General features: G+C 43.1%; 1 protein-coding gene across 1 annotated transcript in view; it reads right to left on the bottom strand.

Moving 5' to 3' along the window:
* Positions 1–23,813, bottom strand: part of CNTNAP2 (contactin associated protein 2) — a 1,416,746-nt gene that overhangs the window by 226,370 nt on the left and 1,166,563 nt on the right. The window contains exon 17 of the mRNA XM_060019815.1: positions 12,763–12,981. Within this exon, the coding sequence (XP_059875798.1) occupies positions 12,763–12,981 (219 nt within the window). The remainder of the gene's footprint in view (positions 1–12,762; positions 12,982–23,813) is intronic.

Here is a 23,813-nt window from a genome sequence, read left to right as displayed (position 1 = left end):
TCTTAAGTAAGGCATCTCGTTTGTTCCCTGCCACCAGTACTTCTGCATAAAATTCTCTTGTTAATCCAAGCCCTTTGTGCTCGTGTCAGACAGTGAGGGCCTGCCTGCCTTGAAATTTGCCAACGTGACTGGTAATCCACAGAACGCCTGCTGGGGCTGACTCAGGACCGGCCTGATCTCATCGTCTCCTACTACAGGCTCCACAACTGAGAGCAGCGCTGCATGGGGCGTGGCGGCCATCTGGGGGTGCAAGACTTTGTGGGGATGGATCCTCTTCTGCATTGTGGGCAGCTTTGCCTGTGGCTGGAGCTGAAGGTAGTGCTCCAAAGCCATCACACTTTTCCAAATACCTGGTGGGTCACAGTAGCCACCCAGATGAGGGACCCTGGTATAAGGACCAAGACAGCCTTAACGTTCCCCTCGGACTGAGCAAATTTTGACAGGTTTCTTCTGACCCTAGATCCTTGACTCCCCTATTCTTAAAGCATTTCCTTAAATTCTTTCTCTGCTCCTTTGAGATATTTATCTTTTAAAAAGCCTTTTGCCAGTTGTAAAATGGCCTTTGTCCAGCTGTAAAACTGGAATGTCTTTCTCAAGGACCTGGGGGCATCTTTTTGGAACATAAACATTCAGGGAGCTGCTGCCTCTACACCCCAGTTTCTGGGGAGGGTAGGAGCCTAACTTCCTCAGGGCAGGCAACTTGCTCCAAGTTGTAAAAGGGACAAAAATTTTTCTTGCCCTTTCCTTCAGCAGAGCTGAGCACACCCCAAGCTCTGGCCTCTCTCCCCTCCTGCAGTAGCCTTGAATGAAGTCTTCCTTTCTTGTTTAATTTTGGTGCAAGTTTTGTTTGGACAAGACAAATGGTTAAGTCTCTGGAATCAGACTGGGATCAAATCCCACCTCTTGTCTCTTACTAGCTGCCTGACCTTGGCTGTTAACTAATCTTTAGCTTTAGTTTCTTCACTGTGAAAAGAAAATGGGAATCAGTAACTACATACTTTATAAGGTTCTCGTGTGGATTAAACGAGATAAATAGAGCACATGAAGCGCGTGGCCTTGAAGTGTCACCAGGACATCTCAGCCAGCACGTATGTTGCTATTGACTCAGGTTTGTGGGAAATGGGAAAAAACAACAGATTTCCTGTGTTCTAATTCCTGCAATTCAAATTGTATATTTTTTATCTTCAACTTTTCAGATACCAGAAAGAGCCATTTTATTCATGCACCGATTGGAGTGCACTTCATGACGTGAATCCCATTTTTCTCCCTTGCCTACAAAGGTCCATTTTCTCTTTACTCCCTCCAGGACCTGGCATTTCAGATGGCCATGGGATTATCCACTCATGAGTCTGGAATACTGAGGCTGTGAGGGGCAGCTGACTAAACGAGCTACACCATCGAGTCTGGGGAGGTGGGCAGCTGTCTGGGACTGCTCGACAAGCGTAGCCTGGAGAATGGTCATAGCGCTCTAGTCCCCATTCGCTTATGAGTCCATCTAACAAACCTCAACTCTGCCATAAACTCAGGTTGCCACACAGGAGGAAATTTGCCTGATAGACAAACTGTTTGGCACAGGAAGAAACGCTGCAGGCTCCCTGCTCCCACGAGCCCTCCTGAAGACAGCACTTCCCCCGTGGAATCTCCCACCGGGCCTCCCGGGCAGCACAGAGGATCCTGAAGGAGTGAGGATGAGTATTTAAGCCTCTGCTGGGTGACATCTTGCACAGAAGGGTTGGCCTCCTTGAACTTCCAGAGAGATTTCAGAAGAGCTCAGGGCCAAGTGAGTTGAGCCTGGACATCTGTCATAGTTAAGGGGACCTAACCTTCTTGCTCAAGGAGCCACTGAGGAGCTTGACTTCCCCCTGAAGCTTCCCGAAGCAGCCTCCAGCCCTCTGGAAACGCTGGCCGCCTCCTTAAACTACTGCTGAACACAGTGACACACTGTGGCCTGTGTTGATTTTGCTGCACGTAAACCCCTGCACTGGCCCCCCGCCCTGACAAGCCCGCTCACCTCTCCCCAATGGCTCATGCTGCCCCTGTCCTGGGCTGGCCGCCGGCCTGCAGGTTGAGGCCCCCCAGACCTCTGCTTCCTGCCAGCCCGGCCGCTGCTGCTTCGGCGGCCAGGACTCCGAACTCGCTGGCGTGTCTCTGTGCCAAAGAGGGCCCCGGCTCAACGCACCCTGCTGCTGCTCGTGCTGAGTCATGCCCTTGAGCGTGTCTGCTCTTCTCCACCCCGTGAGAGAAATCTGGCCCGTGGCTTCCACGGAGGATGCAGGTCTCAGCACTTGGGCTGCTGAGGCTGCAGACCACCGTGTGGTTCACATGCCTCTGCCAGGCCATCCCGGGAGCTCATCTAATGCTATTTGCTCATGTTGGAGCAAAGACATGAGGCATGAGAAAGCCTCCAGTGCTTTTCAGACAAATACCAGCAACTGCTGTTTCTTCCCAGGTCAGTTTTCATTTTAAAATTTAAATGAATTGTTACTTTTTGACTAAACCAGAATCATAGCTGGATTCTCGTAACTTCCAAAAGACCTGTGTTAGCCCTCTTTTCATGACACCTTCTAATTATATATATATACACACATCTTTATTGGAGTAGAATTGCTTTACAGTGTTGTGTTACTTTCTGCTGTATAACAAAGTGAATCAGCTATACGTATACATATATCCCCATATCTCCTCCCTCTTGCATCTCCCTCTCACCCTCCCTTTCCCACCCATCTAGGTGGTTACAAAGCACCGAGCTGACCTCCCTGTGCTATGTGGCTGCTTCCCACTAGCTATCCATTTTACATTTGGTAGTGTATATATGTCCACACCACTCTCTCACTTCTTCTCAGCATCCCCTTCCCCCTCCCTGTGTCCTCAAGTCCATTCTCTGCGTCTGTGTCTTTATTCCTGTCCTGCCCCTAGGTTCTTCATAACCATATATATAAATATATAGATATATATTTAGGTTCCATATATATGTGTTAGCATACGGTATTTGTTTTTCTCTTTCTGACTTACTTCACTCTGTATGACAGACTCTAGGTCCATCCAATTCACCACAAATAACTCAATTGCGTTTCTTTCTATGGCTGAGTAATATTCCGTTGTATATATGTGCCACATCTTTATCCATTCATCTGTTGATGGACACTTCGGTTGCTTCCATGTCCTGGCTATCATAAATAATGCTGCAATGAACATTGTGGTACATGACTCTTTTTGAATTATGGTTTTCTCAGGCTATATGCCCAGTAGTGGGATTGCTGGGTCATATGGTAGCTCTATTCTTAGTTTTTTAAGGAACTCCATACTGTTCTCCATAGTGCCTGCATTCCTACCAACAGTGCAAGAGGGTTCCCTTTTCTCCACACCCTCTCCAGCATTTATTGTTTGTAGATTTTTTGATGATGGCCATTCTGACTAGTGTGAGGTGATACCTCATTGTAGTTTTGATTTGCATTTCTCTAATGATTAGTGATGTTGAGCATCCTTTCATGCGTTTGTTGGCAATCTGTATATCTTCTTTGGAGAAATGTCTATTTAGTTCTTCTACCCATTTTGGGATTAGGTTGTTTGTTTTTTTGATATTGAGCTGCATGAGCTGCTTGTATATTTTGGAGATTAATCCTTTGTCAGTTGCTTTGTTTGCAAATATTTTCTGAGGGTTGTCTTTCCGTCGTTTATGGTTTCCTTTCCTGTGCCAAAGATTTTAAGTTTCATTAGGTCCCATTTGTTTAGTTTTGTTTTTATTTCCATTTCTCTAGGAGGTGGGTCAAAAAGGATCTTGCTGTGATTTATGTCATAGAGTGTTCTGCCTATGTTTTCCTCTAAGAGTTTTATAGTGTCTGGCCTTATATTTAGGTCTTTAATCTATTTTGAGTTTATTTTAGTGGATGGTGTTAGGGAGTGTTCTAATTTCATTCTTTTACATGTAGCTGCCCAGTTTTCCCAGCAACACTTACTGAAGAGGCTGTCATTCCTCCATTCTATATTCTTGCCTCCTTTATCAAAGATAAGGTGACCATATGTGCGTGAGTTTATCTCTGGGCTTTCTATCCTGTTCCATTGATCTCTATTTCTGTTTTTGTGCCAGTACCATACTGTCTTGATTACTGTAGCTTTGTAGTATATTCCGAAGTCTGGGAGCCTGATTCCTCCAGCTCCATTTTCCTTTCTCAAGACTGCTTAGGCTATTCAGGGTCTTTTGTGTTTCCATACAAATTGTGAAATTTTTTATTCTAGTTCTGTGAAAAGTGCCATTGGTAGTTTGAAAGGGATTGCATTGAATCTGCAGATTGCTTTGGGTAGTAGAGTCATTTTCACAATGTTGATTCCTCCAATCCAAGAACATGATATATTTCTCCAACTGTTTGTAGCATCTTTAATTTCTTTCATCAGTGTCTTACAGTTTTCTGCATACAGGTGTTTTGTCTCCTTAGGTAGGTTTATCCCTAGATATTTTATTCTTTTTGCTGCAATGGTAAATGGGAGTGTTTCCTTAATTTCCCTTTCAGATTTTTCATCATTTGTGTATAGGAATGCAAGAGATTTCTGTGCATTAATTTTGTATCCTGCTACTTTACCAAATTCATTGATTAGCTCTAGTAGTTTTCTGGTAGAATCTTTAGGATTCTCTATGTATAGTATCATGTCATCTGCAAACAGTGACAGTTTTACTTTTTCTCTTCTGATTTGGATTTCTTTAATTTCTTTTTCTTCTCTGATTGCTGTGTCTAAAACTTCCAAAACTATGTTAAATAACAGTGGTGAGAGTGGGCCACCTTGTCTTGTTCCTGATCTTAGAGGAAATGGTTTCAGTTTTTCACCATTGAGAATGATGTTGGCTGTAGGTTTGTCATATATGGGCTTTATAATGTTGAGCTAAGGTCCCTCTGTGCCTACTTTCTGGAGGGTTTTTAATCATAATTTGGTGTGGAATTTTGTTGAAAGCTTTATCTGCATCTATTGAGATGATAGTATGATTTTTATCCTTCATTTTGTTAATATGGCATATCACATTGATTGATTTGCGTATATTGAAGAATCCTTGCATTCCTGGGATAAACCGTACTTGATCATGGTGTATGATCCTTTTAATGTACTGTTGGATTCTGTTTGCTAGTATTTTGTTAAGCATTTTTGCATCTATGTTCATCATATTGGCCTGTAGTTTTCCTTTTTTGTGATATCTTTGTCTGGTTTTGGTATCAGGGTGATGGTGGCCTCAGAATGAGTTTGGGAGTGTTCCTCCCTCTGCTATATTTTGGAAGAGTTTGAGAAGGATAGGTGTTAGTTCTCTAAATATTTGATAGAATTCGCCTGTTAAGCCATCTGGTCCTGGGCTTTTGTTTGTTGGAGGATTTTTAATCAGTTTCAATTTCAGTGCTTGTGATTGGTCTGTTCATATTTTCTATTTTTTCCTGGTTCAGTCTCGGAAGGTTGTGCTTTTCTAAGAATTTGTCCATTTCTTCCAGGTTGTCCATTTTATTGGCATAGAGTTGCTTGTAGTAATCTCTCATGATCCTTTGTATTTCTGCAGTGTCAGTTACTTCTCCTTTTTCATTTCTAATTCTAACTGATTTGAGTCTTCTCCCTTTTTTTCTTGATGAGTCTGGCTAATGGTTTATCAATTTTGTTTATCTTCTCAAATAACCGGCTTTTAGTTTTATTGATCTTTGCTATTGTTTTCTTTGTTTCTATTTCATTTATTTCTGATCTGATCTTTATGATTTCCTTCCTTCTGCTAACTTTGGGGTTTTTTTGGTTCTTCTTTCTCTAATTGCTTTAGGTGTAAGGTTAGGTTGTTTATTTGAGATGTTTCTTGTTTCTTGAGGTAGGATTGTATTGCTATAAACTTCCCTCTTAGAACTGCTTTTGCTGCATCCTATAGGTTTTGGGTCATCAAGTTTTCATTGTCATTTGTTTCTAGGTATTTTTTGATTTCCTCTTTGATTTCTTCAGTGATCTCTTGGTTATTTAGTACTGTATTGTCTAGCCTCCATGTGTTTGTATTTTTTACAGTTTTTTTTCCATAATTGATATCTAGTCTCATAACGTTGTGGTCAGAAAATATACTTGATAGGATTTCAATTTTCTTAAATTTACCAAGGCTTGATTTGTGTCCCAAGATATGGTCTATGCTGGAGAATGTTCCATGAGCACTTGAGAATAAAGTGTATTCTGTTGTTTTTGGATGGAATGTCCTGTAAATATCAACTAAGTCCATATTGTTTAATGTGTCATTTAAAGCTTGTGTTTCGTTATTTTCATTTTGGATGATCTGTCCATTGGTGAAAGTGGGGTGTTAAAGTCCCCTACTATGATTGTGTTACTTTCGATTTCCCCTTTTATGGCTGTTAGCATTTGCCTTATGTATTGAGATGCTCCTATGTTGGGTGCATAAATATTTACAATTGTTGTATCTTCTTGGATTGATCCCTTGGTCATTATGTAGTGCCCTTCTTTGTCTCTTGTAACAGTCTTTATTTTAAAGTCTATTTTGTCTGATATGAGAATTGCTACTCCAGCTTTCTTTTGATTTCTATTTGCATGGAATATCTCTTTCCATCCCCTCACTTTCAGTCTGTATGTGTCCCTAGGTCTGAAGTGGGTTTCTTGTAGACAGCATATATATGGGTCTTGTTTTTGTATCCATTCAGCCAGTCTATGTCTTTTGGCTGGGGCATTTAATCCATTTACATTTACGGTAATTATCGATATGTATATTCCTATTACCATTTTCTTAATTGTTTTCGGTTTGTTATTGTAGGTCTTTTCCTTCTCTTGTGTTTCCTACCTGGAGAAGTTCCTTTAGCATTTGTTGTAAAGCTGGTTTGGTGGTGCTGAATTCTCTTCGCTTTTGCTTGTCTGTAAAGATTTTGATTTCTCCGTCGAATCTGAATGAGATCCTTGCTGGGTAGAGTAATTTTGGTTGTAGGTTTTTCCCTTTCATCACTTTAAATATGTCCTACCACTGCCTTCTGGCTTGTAGAGCTTCTGCTACAAGATCAGCTGTTAACCTTATGGGGACTCCCTTGTATGTTATTTGTCACTTTTCCCTTGCTGCTTTTAATATTTTTTCTTTGTATTTATTTTTTGATAGTTTGATTAATATGTGTCTTGGCGTGTTTCTCCTTGAATTTATCCTGTATGGGACTCTCTGTGCTTCCTGGACTTGATTGACTATTTCCTTTCCCATATTAGGGAAATTTTCAACTATCATCTCTTCAAATATTTTCTCAGACCCTTTCTTTTTCTCTTCTTCTTCTGGGACACCTATAATTCGAATGTTGGTGCATTTAATGTTGTCCCAGAGGTCTCTGGGACTGTCCTCAATGCTTTTGATTCTTTTTTCTTTATTCTGCTCTGTGGTAGTTATTTCCACTATTTTATCTTCCAGGTCACTTATCCGTTCTTCTGCCTCAGTTATTCTGCTATTGATTCCTTCTAGAGAATTTTTAATTTCATTTATTGTGTTGTTCATCATTGTTTATTTTCTCTTTAGTTCCTCTAGGTCCTTTTTAAACGTTTCTTGTATTTTCTCCATTCTATTTCCAAGATTTTGCATCATCTTTACTCTCATTATTCTGAATTCTTTTTCAGGTAGGTTGCCTATTCCTTCTTCATTTATTTGGTCTGGTGGGTTTTTTCCTTGCTCCTTCATCTGCTGCATATTTCTCTGTCTTCTCATTTTGTTTAACTTACTGTTTTGGGGGTCTCCTTTTCACAGGCTACAGGTTCACAGTTCCCGTTGTTTTTGGTGTCTGCCGCCAGTCGGTAAGGTTGGTTCAGGGGCTTGTGTAGGCTTTCTGGTAGAGGGGCCTGGTGCCTTTGTTCTGGTGGGTGGGGCTGGATCTTGTCTTTCTGGTTGGCAGGGCCACGTCCATTGGTGTGTTTTGGGGTGTCTGTGAACTCACTATGATTTTAGGCAGCCTCTCTGCTAATGGGTGGGGTTTTGTTCCTGTCTTGTTAGTTGCTTGCCATGGGGTGTTCAGCACTGGAGCTTGCTGGCCGTTGAGAGGAGCTGGGTCTTAGCGTTGAGACAGAGATCTCTGGGAGAGCTCTTGCCGACTGATATTACATGGGGCCGGGTGGTCTCTGGTGGTCCAATGTCCTGAACTCGTCTCTCCCACTTCAGAGGCTCAGGCCTGACACTAGGCCGGGGCACTAAGACCCTGTCAGCCACATGGCTCTCTTGCTCTTCTTCTCCTTTGTTTTACTGTCATAGAAGGAACAGAGATTTTGGAGCCAGACAAATTCAAGTCTGAATCTCACATTCATCACTGCATGTAGTTGTATGGCATCAGGCAGTTTACTTAGGCTCTCTGAGCACAGTTTCTTCGTCTATGCCATGGACACTCTACTGCTCCCCCAGCCCAGTTGTTGGGTAGATAAGTGTTATTGAAGGATGGAGCCTTATCTCCTCCTCCCACTTCGCGGCGGGGGACTATCCAATGGAAAGGAGGCTCTACCTTCTAATTACATTTAACATGTAGAGGGAAGAGAACTGTATCCTCTGTTTTTCAGTGACTTTGGAAGAGGAGACAGGATCCTGGCCTTGCTAACGTAGGCAGCAGGCAGAGGGTGGCCTTCTGTAGAGTCCAAAGCCAAGAACGTCTTTTAGCTCTAGGTTGAGCTTTTAAGCCCTTCCTTCTCTAGAACCCGGATGGAACTCTCGGGCAGCTCTGCCCCAAGTCTCCGCTGTAAAAAGGGATGCTGGGTGGTGTTTTCAGAGGGATGCTCACTTCCTTTCTTGGTGAGAAAATTCCTGGGCCCTCGCTTGCTGCTCTGTGGCCACCATGGCAGGTGTGTGGAGTGACTGTGGAGTGACTTGGATGTCGAGGGCCATGTAGCACGTGACCTTTCCTTCAGGGCTGGTGGGGTGAAGTGATCCCATTTCAGGTCAGTATTTTGGGAAGGAGGAAACAAGCCAGTTAGAAGTGAGTTCTGTAGGGAAGTGAGTTCTGTAGGAGAGGGTGAATATTACATGGAGCAAGAAGAAAGCTAAGGGAATAAAAGGTAAAGGAAAAGGTAGAGAAATACCTCCTATTTAATGAGTACTGGCTCTGTGCCAGATACTATACGGAGCACTTAGCATGGACTAGCTCATCTCCTCCTGAGACATAGGAACTGTATTCCTACTTGACAGATATATTAGGTAACTTGTCAGTGGTCCCTCAGATGCTAAGTGGCAGAGGTGGGATTCAAGCCCATGGTGTTATGGGTAATCACTTGGCAACTCAGAACTTTTCAAACCACTTCTAAACACACAATCCTAAATGGCTGAAGTTGGAAGAAAGTTTGGAGACCAACTAATCCAATTCCTTTATTTGATGAAAAAAGAGACTCAAAGAGGAAAAGTGGTAACACTTGTTATTAGAGCTGAACTGAGAACAATTTCCCGGTTGCCTGAATCCCTATCGAATAGTCTTGGGATAACTGGCTCCAGGACTTCAGAGCTGTTGAATTTGTTGTTTTCTGGAAACAAGCCCCTCCCCAATTCCCCTGGGGTAGACTTCTATTGCAGACCAATATTTCTCATACTGTCTCAAATAGCTTGTGTCCGGGAGATGTGCCTCACGCCCACATCTCAGATAACAGGAAATTAGAAAGTGGCACAGGAGACTTACTCTTTTTCATCAAGTGAAAGGAAGCTGCTGACTCATCATATCAGCCCACTGTTCTGAAACTTTTCTCTCTCCAAAGTGAACAGTGGTTTCATAATTACTAAATTGAAAGAACATTTTCTTAGCTCTATTTTACACATGGGACTTGATATTATTTGTCAATGATAAGCAGTTTCATGAAACTCTCTCCTCCTGTGACAGCCTGTCTCCTGGTTTTTCCTTGCTTGTTCTTTTCATTCCTCTTCATTCTTCTTCCTGAGATGCTACTCTTCCTGCCTCTCCCTTAGATTTAAGTGTTCTGTCAGACTCTGACCACAGCCCTCTCCTCTTCTCTTTTATTAAGCTGTTCCCAGGTCATCTTGTTTACATGAGTCAAAATTCTTTCCAAGACCATAATAAATGCCTCCCCCTACCCTTTTTCATGTTACAGCTTTACTTGGTCTCTAAGACTCTTGGAGACCACTGCAGTCAGTAGACAGAAAGGGATAAAAGTAAAATTGGATCTCTGCATCCAGGGAGATCTCAGAAAAGTGAGAAATTGGGTCAGTTAGGGTCACCTGTCATAATGAAAACCAAGTAGAATCTAACCAGCATGCCTGGGAGAACAGGATTTAGGAGGAAACTTGTCCTAGGTGATCTGGGTAAGATGTGTTGATAAAGGGGAATTTGTTCACAGCTTTTGGCAGGAATCAGTGGACCTGATGTTTTATAAAAATAATTAAAAAGTCTACAAATAAATGCTGTAGAGGCTGTGGAGAAAAGGGAACCCTCCTACACTGTAGGTGGGAATGTAAGTTGGTGCAGCCACCATGGAGAACAGTATGGCGGTTTCTCAAAAGACTAAAAATAGAGTTGCTATACAATCCAGCAATCCCACTCCTGGACATATATCGGGACAAAACTATAATTCAAAAAGATACATGCAGGACTTCCCTGGTGGCACAGTGGTTAAGAATCCGCCCGCCAATGCAGGGGACATGGGTTCGAGCCCTGGTCCGGGAAGATCCCACATGCGAGGGAGCGACTAAGCCTGTGTGCCACAACTACTGAGCCTGCGCTCTAGGGTCCATGAGCCACAACTATTGAGCCCATGCACCACAACTACGGAAGCCTGCACCTAGAGCCCGTGCTCTGCAACAAGAGAAGCCACCACAAGGAGAAGCCTGCACACCGCAATGAAGAGTAGCCCTTGCTCGCCGCAACTAGAGAAAGCCTGCGTGCAGCAATGAAGACCCAACACAGCCAAAAAAAAAGATACATGCACCCCTATGTTCAGCACTATTTACAACAGCCTTGACAGGGAAGCAACCTAAATGTCCAGCAACAGATGAATGGATAAAGAAGATGTGGAATATATATATACCATGGAATATTACTCAGCCATAAAAAAAGAATGAAATAGTGCCATTTGTGGCTACATGGATGGACCTAGAGATTATCATACTAAGCAAAGTAGGTCAGAAAGAGAAAGACAAATACTGTATGGTATCACTTATATGTGGAATCTAAAATATGGCACAAATGCACTTATCTATGAAACAGAAACAGACTCACAGACATAGAGAACAGACTTGTGGTTGTCAAGGGGGCAGGGGGTGGGGGAGGGTTGGATTGGGAGTTTGGGATGAGCAGATGCAAACTATTATATATAGAATGGATAAACAACAAGGTCCTTCTGTATAGCACAGGGAACTATATTCAATATCCTGTGATAAACCATAATGGAAAAGAATATGGAAAAGAATATATATATGTATAACTGACTCACTTTGCTGTGTACCAGGAAAACAACATTGTAAATCAACTGTACTTCAATAAAAAAGTAACTTAAAAATAATGTGTAATTTTGAGAACTATAACTTGAGGGGAGGATTTGGAAGGGACTGAGCTCTGGTTGGGTTGGAGCAGTCAGTACTTCCTTCAAAATCTGTAACTTTCATGGCCCCTGGCTGACGTGGCTTGCTATCAAGTCAGTCTCACTTCCAAAGGTAACCGACTACGTTAACAATTTGCCCACGTTTCACCAAAGGAGTGGACATCAAATTTTACCTGTCTTTTCGTGACTTTCTAATGTTCTTAAAACATCCTGCCATAATTATGAAAGACACCATCGGGACTCTGACCTCCAGTGGGTGGAGCCCAGGTGGAAGGTCATGTCTGCTTTTGCTGGGTCTGAGACCAATTAACCCACACACACCTAGAGGGGAGGTCTAACTAAGGTGGCAAGACAGCCACCAAGTCCTTCAAACTTGCTTTCTTTTCATTCAACAGAAGAAAAATAGCTAATTTCCTAAAACATTAGTATTCTGGAAGACAAAAGTTAAAATCTCACAAGCCATGGAAACGAGTATTGATTGAAAGCAATGTTAGGTTCAGCTAGGACATGTCATAAGCAAAGACCAGAATGTGGGGCTAGATCCACTTCCCGCAAAGGATACTTTACTTTTTGCTCTGTTTCAATTTCTTCTCAGTGTTGATCTCTTTCCTCTGTGGAAAGATGTTATGTAAGGAGAAGTCTAAGTCTTTCTCTGCCTAGAACCTTGAGGCTAGGTAGAGAAAGGAGTGGATTTCTACTTATCATTTCAAGCAACCCTGAACTTAGGGAGCCCATTCCTTCTCTTTCCTCCCTCCCTCCCTCCCTCCCCTTCTTCCATCCTTCCTTTTGCACATTTACAAGTGCTCTAAATCATTAAGGAAATTTATGCAGTTCTAAAACCATAAACCCAAAACTGCATAGATCAGAGACCTCAGAGATGTCCTAGCCCACCCTCTCATTTTGTAAATGAGGATTGTGGGCTCCAGAACACAGAGAGTAGGGACTTCCCTGGTGGTCCAGTGGTTAAGACTCTGCACTTCCAACGCAGGAGACACGGGTTCAATCCCTTGTCGGGGAACTAAGATCTCACGTGTCATGCAATGTGGCCAAAAAGAAAACACAACAGAAAGCGGAGGGTAGAACCAGATTTAGGGTTCCTGGGTCCTCTTCCTTGTTCCATTCTGTTTCAAAGGAGACCACAAGAGGCAAAAACACTAAATTTTGGAAAAATCTCTATCAGAATCCTACGTAGGCAGTTTTATTTTTTCCCAAGGTAGAAGTTGTTTCAAGCAACAGAGAAGTCACTCTTGCTGTCCCATCACTCACCGACAAACAGCTGGCTGTAGAGCTCCAGGCGGGTGTGGCCTTCCGTTGGGGCCTTGCGGGTCTGCTGGGGCAGCCTGTCCACCTGCAGGCTGGCCTGCTTGACATTCCTCTCCGCGGTGACCCGGTGCCACTGGTCATCGTTGAGAGGGGAGGGCGACCTCACCACAATCTCCACTGGCCCGTTTCCGACATCAAATGAAAAGGACACTTCCGTGGCAGCTGGAGGAGCACAAAGCATGAAAGGCACGTGAGTACTTCCCTCCCAGCTGCCAAACAGTGGTGAATTCTAGAGGTAAAACCAAGCACGGAGAGAAAAGGAATCTAAGCTAGTCACTTGCTACATAGGTCCAAGGCGAAATCCTTTGAGGAGGGATGAAACATGAACCCATTGTTAACCATTAATAACCAGGGGAAGGAAAATAAACTTGGATTGGGAGTCAGGTATACATTGGTTTATTTTATCAGGAAGTTACCATCATTGACTCTTTCCAGATAAGGAACTGAAGGCTGGCGCACTTAAGCACATGTCGAGCACCTTAGATTGAGTGAGTAGTGGAGTCAGGATGGGAACCAGGCTTCTCAGGTTTCAGAGCCTGAGACCTTTTGGCTCTACACACACCCTGACTCTTCAGTAGCTCTTAGGGCGTGACCTGTAGCTCTGGCTGCACCAAGCGTCACCTGGGAGCTTTACGAAACACACCAGCTCCGCCCCCAGGGATTCCCACTCAGCTGGGTAGGCACTAGTATTTTTTAAAAGCTTCCTGGAAAATATTAATATATAGCTAGAGTTGAGAGCTACCGCTTTGGGGGTATTCACAAAACTTTATTTCCTTGATCTAATCCTTAAAGTTCCTACGGAAAGTTAGGGAGCTGTGAACTGTGCATGCAATGAGGATGACCCACATCTCTCCCGGACCTCTGGGGCTGGGCAAAGGGCAGCTCCAGAGTCCTGCAGAAAAAACCCTTTCTTGAACCATTTGTTGCACACCTTGGATGTTCGCCATCTGGGATGTCAGGTCCTTCTCATAACCTACCCTCCAGCACTAATCACAAATCATTCTTCTTCTTCTTTTTTTTTTTTTTATAGATCTGCTCCCAATCAAACTCCTTTAATATATCACCTTTCAACAATGGAAAAATGGACTAGGAGGTTGCTTTGGTAACTCCAATTGTCAGTAGCTTTCTCACAACGCATTTTAGGTTTCAAGTTCTTCAGTGACTACCTAGTGCTTTATAAATATGTTTTTTTTTAAGTGTATATTTTTCCTGCGATTGGCAGGCGAGGTAGTGGCATGCGGGTCCCAGCTCCTTAGCTTGGTGAATTCTTTTGACAGGAAAGATGAGGCACACCACTGGATCTTCTAACTTTGCTTATAAAGAGATTCAGCTCCTCTATCTATCAATGAGCCTCTGACTAATCTCCAAGCAGTTTAATTAACTATCTGTCATTTTTTCCCCCAGGCTAATGAAAAATTCAGCTTCTCTGGACTGGTACCACTTTGAAATCATGTTGCAAGCAATCAAACTTCTGATTTAAAAACCGCAGTGGGCCAGATTCTCTCAAGACCTAGACTGTTCCCCACCTCTGGGTCAGGTCCCTCTGAAAGCTGCATTAACTTTATTGAGCTCCAGGGACATTAGACGCAGAACTCAATTTCATCAACCTAGTTGTACCAAGGAATTTGGTTCCTTTATGTCGTTAGAAAGGGAACTTTAATTTTAATACCTGTGGTGATGCCACACGTGCTCTGGTGAAATTTCTTCTCTAAATTGGGAGCTCCTGCCTTCCAGGGTCACTGTGACCTGATGGAGGCCAGTGACCTTCACCAAGGTTTCTGCAGAAGTATGATCAGAATATGGGTCGATGATCATATGACTCATGAACTGAATGACCTTTCCCTGAATTTCTGGCATGGTCAATGGGGAAAATGTAACCTCGGTTTTTAAGATTGAATTTGTTCTGTTCTTGCAGTGCTGTGTCTTAGCAGATGCATTTTAAAATGTAAGTTATCAGAATAGCCAGAGAACAAGACTTCCTGAGCTAAGAAGGAAAGTTGGTTTTGCTTCAAAGGCATCAACAGCCATCAGGGAAGTATGATTTAGGGATAAATTGAGTTTAACTCTAAAATTTGACTCAGAGGGATTAATGCTCCTCTAATTTCCTCTCTTCCTGCTGTAACGAACTTTTGTTCAGGTCTTTTTTTGCGGTACGCGGACCTCTCACTGCTGTGGCCTCTCCCGTTGCGGAGCACAGGCTCCGGACGCGCAGGCTCAGTGGCTATGGCTCACGGGCCCAGCCGCTCCGTGGCATGAGGGATCTTCCTGGACCGGGGCACGAACCCGCGTCCCCTGCATCGGCAGGCGGACTCTCAACCACTGCGCCACCAGGGAAGCCCCTGTTCAGGTCTGAGGACCAGCAGTTACCAGGAAATATCCATACTTCCTTCTCTGCTTGTCGCACTAGATCTCTTGTTCCTTAACATCAACACTTCCCTCTAGAGGAGGAAAGAAGGTCTCGAGGACCTGCTGTAGCTCAGTCCTCTCCCCAACTGGGTGCAGGAAGAAGGACTCAAGGCCGAGGGCCCCTGAGAGCAGAATCCTCCTCCAAGAGCCTCCACCCAGGCTCTGTTGAAGTAACGTCCACAATTTCAGCCCATCCCACTTCCCTTCTGGTGCTTCCTGAGGCCCCGCCTGAGAGTGAGGGAAGGGGTTCCTTTTTCCCATTTATTCTATGTCAGCTTCCCTGACATTGCCTTTGAGAAATCCCGTCTCCCAGCCAAACGGCAAGTGTGTTTTAAAAGCTTCTGAAGTTCAGTTTGTGGATGATTGCTCTCCGTTTCTGGGTGAGAGGAGCTGACATTTTAAAAGAGCTAATTACAGAGAGAGTCAGCAAGCGAATGAAAGGGAGGCAGAGTAAAAGACACAAGAGCCAGCGACACCATCCTCTTAATGTGTGTCTCCAGGAGACTGAAGTGTTGCCCTGTTTCCGACTGTAGAAAAGGAATTTCTGACATATCGAAACTATTCTTATTTTCAGAAATAAGTATTTAAAGATTGGATGTTTCTAGCACGGCTCATTAGAAAGAACACTGTAGCACACACGAATGGTTGCCTTTCTCTTAGTGTCAGGAACTGGGAAGCATCTTTCTTGCAGACTCACAAGTTAGCCTGCCATCGTTTTGTAGATGCTGGCAGAAAACAGGAGACTCGTGGGTCAGAGACAACGCACTGCGTTCTTCACGGTGCAGCAGGTGGCATGAGCGTCAGTCCTCCTTGGTTTCTTTGGTCCCCAGGGTCCCATGGGGGCCACGTGGAGCAGCTCAGGTGGGTGCTGCCTATGCAGTGAGTTTGCATCACAGCCAAGGAGCCCTGACTTTAGGAAATCCCGAAGTTTCAAAAGGGCTGCTAGCAAACCTGCTTAACTTTTGTCCTGGAGCGAGACATTGGCTTTATTATCCTGGTCAGGAAACAAATCTACTCTCTGTTCTGGAGGAAGACATTCTATCCTCCGAGACTGTTTGCTATACACACATCCTTTAAAAGGTATGAACAAAGCTGACAGTGCCTCTTGTTCAGAAGACAAGCAGAAATGGGAGAGACCCATGGAGAATCCTGCCCGACAGCTAGACAATCCCTCACCCTTTTCCTTGTGAGCCGACCTGATTTTGCCCAGGAAACTATGTGCTTCCATACAATTTCATGCTTCAGGTATGGATGACCCTACCCCAGGCCCAGAGGGTGTATCTGGATTCATCTAAGTCAAACACGAGAATTCTGAGCTCTCTGCCAGCAACCCACTTAAGATGGGATGTATCATTTCCTTCTGGCCAGTAAGACATGAGGGGGAGTCTTTGGAAGGAAAATTAATTAATTGGTAAGAGAAGAGATAGTCATCCCCTTTTGCTCCTTGGTCTTGGGAGGAGATGTGGTTTGTAGTGTTGGTGGAGTCAGACACACTGAGGAGAACAGGGAGGGAAATGGGATGAACCTGGGGCTTAGCTGACATTGTTCAGCCGCTGAATTATTCCTGGAGCCACTTCAAGACTTCTTATGTGAGATATCCCTTATTGCTAAAGCCATCTTTCTTGCAGCTAAAAGCATCTTAACTGATATAGAGAACGGTTTAGCAACCAGTATTTATGAGCTCTAGTCTTCACTTTGCTTTGTCACCTTTTGGGCTCTGTTTATTGGTGTCTGAAAGGAGGATTACATCTATAGTTTCCCAAGAGTTTCTATGTCCAAAATGTGTCTGAAAACACTGATGAGCTCTAAGGTCCCTTCAAATGCGAACATTCTATGATCTAATTTCCAAGAGATTCTAAGAGAAACAATAAATGAAATAGAGCTGGTCTCACTAGTAGTGGTAGATATCGGATCACTACAGGGAGAAAAGAGAGATATTAGAAGAGAAATGCACAAGGTGGCATATGGGCGTTAGAAACAAGCATGATGGCAGAGATCACCTTTGATCACATCTGGATCATGACTTCATTTGAGTGACAAAGCAATGAATGGGACAGAACCATGGGCAGCTCTGGAGAGAGATATATATATATATATATATATATATATATATATATTTTTTTTTTTTTTTTTTCCCTCCCCTCCTTCAAGTGTAATTCCAGCAGGTGGCACTATTCACTCTCATTCTAACCATGCGTTTTCGGAAACAAATCACTCCAGGCTTAATGTACTGAGAGACGAATTTAACAACTGACCAGAATAGTAGGCTTTTGGACTCTGGGTTTTCCCAGCAGGTGAGATAACATTCAGACATTAGACTCAAAGCATCAGTTGGAAGCAGCAGAAAAAACTGGCCATTCAACACAGAATAGGTAAAAACACAAGGGAAGGTACACAGAGTGAGCACACTGAGAAGACCAGCTAACACGGCTGCAGTTTTGATGATGATTTGTTTCTTTCATTCTACAGTGAAGTTCAAGGATGGATAGCTTCCAAAGGGCTATTCTGCACCAAATCTCATTTGATCCATACAACAAAACTGGTAATAGGCAGAGCAGATATTTTAGCCTCACTCTACGAGTGGGGAATGTTATGAATTTTCTGCTTTCTTTTTCGTGAAGGAAGGGCTAAGTGTCCATTAGGAGACAAAAGAATTTAGACAACAGGAAAGGGTATGAGAAGACACAGGTAGGCTGAAAATGAGGTCATTATGGGGACCAGAGAGGTGAGAAAAAGGAAGAGGAAGTAAAGAGACCACGTATGATACTGTCCAAGGCCAGGCACTCCACTGCACACTGGGTGCCATCCCTTCTTATTTGTTCCAGGATGTCCCTCCAGCAATTCCCCCTCCCCTTCTACAGTATCTATAATTTGTCCTCTACTGAATCATTCCACGTGACCGTGTGGACCTACCTCTAATGCTAACAGCCACCACCTCCACTACAAAATCCTTCTCTTGTCTTCACATCCCGTTTCTTTGCTCCCTGTTGTTGCAAATTCCTTGAAGAAGCTGCCTGTGTGCTCTGTGTCTGTGTCTGTTCCTCTCAGTCTTTCTTTAACGCCATCACCTTAAGGCTTTCTCTTTCACTACATTGTGAAACTGCTCTCGACTCAGCGCCTAAGCACTTACTGGTCCCTTTACCCAAATAACTCTACGGCTGCTGTTCTATCCCTCTGCACACAGCCCTCATATTAGAAATTCCTTCCCTAAACCTTCTATGTTAAATAGCAACCCCCCACCCCCTTTAGCTGCCTTTGCCCCTTTATCCTAATTTTTCTGGATCTACATAGCACGTATCGCCATCTAGCACAACATATATGTGCTCCTGGACTCATTAAAGCAGAGGTATTTTCCATTTTGTTCAGTTTTTGTTCAGTGCCTAGAACAATGCTTGACACAGAGTAAGCACTCAACAATTTATGAATGAATGAATGAATGAATAGGAACACTCCTGCCATGGAGGCCAATTATCTAGATACTCTGAAAAAAAGAAATCCATGCATTTTCCTAATGCAAACCATAACTTAAGACACAAGCATATATAAGGAATGCCATCTTGTATTCTATAAGCATCTTCCCTGAGGGCATACAGTAACTTAATGTATATTCCTCAGTCTGGGAACTTGATACATGAGTCATGTCTGTTTGAAACAAACTGTGCCAAATGTTGTTCCCAAACCTGTAACATTTGAGGAACAAAGACTTGTCCAAGATAAACCCAGTAGTGGAGCCAGAAGCAGAATTTTCTGCCATTTCTACATCTCATGCTATTTTCACTCTACTCTTGGGAACAAAGACCTTGAATCAAAATTACATTTCTCAAATTTTGGCCTGCATGAGAAACTGCTAAAGAAACATGCTTAAAATGCGCATTTCAAGGCTTCTCTCACTCAGTAAGTTGGGGCAGGACTGTGGAGTTTGTATTTTGCTAATGCCAGGTGACTGATACAAGTGGTCCTGGAATACTATTGATTTTATTTTTTAACATCTTTATTGGAGTGTAATTGCTTTACAATGGTGTGTTAGTTTCTGCTTTATAACAAAGTGAATCAGTTATACATATACATATATCGCCACATCTCTTCCCTCTTGTGTCTCCTTGCCTCCCACCCTCCCTATCCCACCCCTCCAGGTGGTCACAAAGCCCCGAACTGATCTCCCTGTGCTATGCAGCTGCTTCCCACTAGCTATCTACCTTACGTTTGGTAGTGTATATATGTCCATGCCACTCTCTCACTTTGTCCCAGCTTACCCTTACCCCTCCCCGTATCCTCAAGTCCATTCTCTAGTAGGTCTGCGTCTTTATTCCTGTCTTGCCCCTAGGTTCTTCATGACTATTTTTTTTCATAGATTCCAAATATATGTGTTAGCATACGGTATTTGTTTTTCTCTTTCTGACTTACTTCACTCTGTATGACAGACTCTAGGTCCATCTACCTCACTAGAAAAACCTCAATTTCGTTTCTTTTTATGGCTGAGTAATATTCATTGTATATATGTGCCACATCTTCTTTATCCATTTATCTGTTGATGGACACTTAGGTTGCTTCCATGTCCTGGCTATTGTAAACAGAGCTGCAATGAACATATTGGTACATGACTCTTTTTGAATTATGGTTTTCTCAGGGTATATGCCCAGTAGCAGGATTGCTGGGTCGTATGGTAGTTCTGTTTTTAGTTTTTTAAGGAACCTCCATCCATACTGTTCTCCATAGTGGCTGTATCAATTTACATGGAATACTGCTTTAAACACTAGGGTTGCCAAGTTTCATTCTAGTAGGAAGGCCCTAGGAATCTTTTGCTTCCTTGTCGTCAAGAGATTTTCAAACTGTGTAGTGAAGAGTTTAACCTTTTCCAAGGAGGGGTCTGGACTTTGCCCTTGGCTTTGGGTAGATAGCATCTAAAGCCTTGGAGTGTTATGCCTGGTTGGGGTGTCTCTGTGTGCCTGGGGGCCTTGGGTCATGCCAGGTAGTCTAACAATGTGATTTAGGGTGGAGGCTGGCCTTACCAGATAGTATTTGGGGTAAGAACCTCATCAAACAGTATTTGGGGTAGGGGCTGACCACCCCAGCTAGACCAATGATGTGATGTAGGGTAGGGGTTTGGCTCACACAGTTCAGTCCCTGGAGGGGCTGGAAACCAAGGTTGGCCACATGGGCAGTGGACCATTCCTAAATAAAGGAGCCTGAATAAAGACCCTGAACACTGAGGCTCAGGGGAGCTGCCCTGGTTGGCAGTACCCCATGCATACTGGCACAGTCAATTCCGGGAAAGTAAGGTGTCCGTGACTCTATAGGAAGCGCACACCTGGGGGCTTGGTACCTGGGGCTTCTCCTGGTCTCTGCCCTCTGTGCTCTTCTCTTGTCTGATTCTAATCTGCATTCTTTCCTTGTCATAGCCATAACCACGAGTAGAGCAGCCTTTGATGAGCTCTGTGAGTCCTTTTAGAGAATCATTGAAAATGAGGGTTGTTTTGGGGGACCCTCAAAACAATTGTGTGAAATTTTGTGTGAGCTGTGGTCCTTCCAAGTTTGCAGTTGGTCTAATTCTCTGCAAAAATAATCACTTTGCTTTTGAGGCATGTAATCAAGTCCAACAGTGTTCAGACTGAAAGATGTACAAAAATGAAGTCCAACTTCCAAGCTCACCTTCACTGCCTAGGTAAGGAAATTGAGTCTGTAAGACGCTAACATCCAGTTATAACTAAGCATTGAGCTTCTGTTTTTCTAACTGTGCTGTACTGCTTTTCATATTATGCAGGACATTTTTTAAAAATCCTATTTTTCTCTACTATAGTCTTAGTTTGTGAGTATGGAAAGTTTTAGAGCCAATATGCATATTCACATCCAAAATCTGTGTTAAACACATCTGAAGATGAACATTGGCAAGGAGAAAATTTATTTGAAGTCTTTTGGAAGTTCTTCAAGGAAATGCCTGGAGCTTAACAATCAATGCTATGAACTCATTTTTAAATCTCTCGTATGTTGATAACCTCCTGAGTATGAGAAGTATTTCTCTTTATGTATTTTTGCCTTTAAGCTTTTTGTTATAGTTAAAAAAATAACTTCACAAACAAAGGCATCCACAGAGAAAAGGAAGCAAAAGGGAGTTACCACTGGCCATGAGAAAACAGAGAGCTGTCTTTAAAATGCAAAGCCTTTCTAATTTTAGTTTTCTCCATGCATTTAACTACCTTCTGAGAATAACTTCTTGAATATCAATGGACCTATATGATTCAAAAAGGAAAAAGACAACAAGCTTTCCAAAAGGACATGTGACTTGAAACAGCACCTGTCCTCAGTAAGGGACATGCAGTCAGGTTTCAAATACCCCCATGTTTGGAATCAGTGGGGACTTGTGTGCTGGGCAGAGAGTGCCAGTTTGGAAGAATAAATGAAAGTCCCAGATGGTGACTGTGAGGACAGAGTATTTGTGATAAAAGGAAATGCTGAAGCTGCAGGAGAAAAACCTCGAAACTGGATGCCTAAGGATTCTCCTGAGATGGAGAGGAGAATGGACCGAGGAGGCAATGGATGTAGAAGAAGCTTTTCTCTTGACCAAGGTCAGGTTGTGCAGCAAAATGAAAAACATTCATTGGAGGACATGTGCTTGGTGGAGGACCGGGGTGATTTATGGGGCTGGTTTCAGGTGATGTTCGTTGAGATACCTGGCTGTGGAGAGTTCAAGGCGAATGGAGTGTGGGATTTGAGGGCCAAAGGAGGTAATGCAACTGGGCGCTAAAACAGCTTGAATTGGAAAACAGCTCACAGGTGTTAGCATGGACCACGCTGAAGCTTACAAGGAGACAACATACCCGTCAATTAATTAATTGTAATTTATAAATGACTGAGCTATGGATGGCTATGCTTATGGGGACACACCATGAGTAAAAGCCAAAGACCCAAGGAGAAAAGGAAAAGCCTTTGGAAGGCGCATGCCTGCTGCCGAGAGCTGTGAACACGCCTGTCAGAAGGAAAGCAGACTGTCTCCTGGTGGCCACAGACTGTTTCAGCCCAGACTACAGGTCATCCCCCAGACACCGTTTCTTTCTCTCTGTTCTACAGCACATTGTTTCCTTTCTAGCAGATTCTTTCAATGCCAGCTTGGTATGACTTCAGACAAGACCTCTCTAATGAGGAAAGAAGTACCAAACGACAAGTCTATGTTCTACATGCTATGAACTCGGAATATAAAAACAGATTTATTCTGTTTTCCATTACAACACCAGATGCGCTTCAACTACAGTATTTGCAGTATCAGGCAGATAGTGGAGAAAAAGTGAAACCATGCCACGGGGTCGGCAGGGATGTTATCTAAATGGGAACGCAGAGAGAAATGAAAGGAGAGGAGAATCACTCTCTTTCTACATAACAACTTTCTTAAAGTGTGAAAGACCTGCAAAAGTTCGTTGGAATCTTTGCAAAAGATCTAAATTATCTTAACAGTTTTTCTCTAGCTACAATTACTTCAGTTTGTTCTTCTATTTAGTAATGAATATCAGAAATGAGGAATCTTAGGGTCGAATATTAAAAATACAGGATCTTAGAATCTCAAGGTTGAAATTATCCTTGGAGAAATGCCCAATTAACATTGTGGAAGAGTAATAGACCCTTCAGGTCATGTATTTCCACCTCCGGAAAATGACAGGACACAACTTCACAGTGTCCCTTGGGGTTGGGCCAACCAGCTTCTACTTGAAGCATCCCATGGGAATGGATAATGTTAAATAACAAAAATGAATCACATCAAGAACTCTTCCTTTTCTCTAATTTTGGTTATAACAGCTGAAAAGACAACTCCCTTGATTATACTGCATAAACAAATATTTTACCTCCGTAAAGACTGTATATATAAAACATGTGAGAACATTTTAAAGGGCCAATTTGTACAAAGTACAGACAAGCATGTTTACTTTTTTCATTGTTTGATGAAGGAATGGATCATGGTCTCTGTCTAAAGAGCTCCTTTGAGAGAACAGTTGTGGGTAGGCTTGAGCTACGTGCCAGCCTCTGCCTCAGTTGCTTTGACAACAAGGTGAGTGAATGGAAGAGCTCTGGGAATAGGTCATCCATTAGGAGCACTGTCCTGCAAGGCACATCCGTGCGTGGCCTTCCCCAGTGAGGTCTTCCACTTTCATCATTTTAGCCTGCCCTGCTGCTCCATGCTGGGTATGTGAGAAAGTCTTAAACAGCAATAGTGTGCTCCATACGTTAGGTAAGTAGTGGTATGATGGTCTGAGAATTAGTAACAGGAAGCCTGTAGAGCAGATTGTGTGAAAATCTGCCTTTTAAAAGTTAAGCCCAACAATAAGGAATAACTGGTTAAATGGAGAACTTGGCAATTGAGACACCGTATTTCCCAATTTCTTTTAAACCATGCTCCCATTTGTTGACATAATAATCATAATTATCACCTCCCCATGTTGTTATGCCCAGATGTAGGAGGCTGATGGGCCATACAACAAAGCCCTGAAGATCTCAGAGAAACATCCTACCAGCCAATAAGATTTCTTGTGTGTGTGTGTGTGTTATATTCTGTAGGTTGTATAACAAAACAATAGCTTTCTTGTTTTGTTTTGTAAATATAA

Source organism: Delphinus delphis, chromosome 9 (assembly GCF_949987515.2).
Source record: "Delphinus delphis chromosome 9, mDelDel1.2, whole genome shotgun sequence".
NCBI lineage: Eukaryota > Metazoa > Chordata > Mammalia > Artiodactyla > Delphinidae > Delphinus > Delphinus delphis.
Note: the sequence above shows the minus strand (reverse complement) of the source record. Positions and strands in the feature narration are given on the sequence as shown.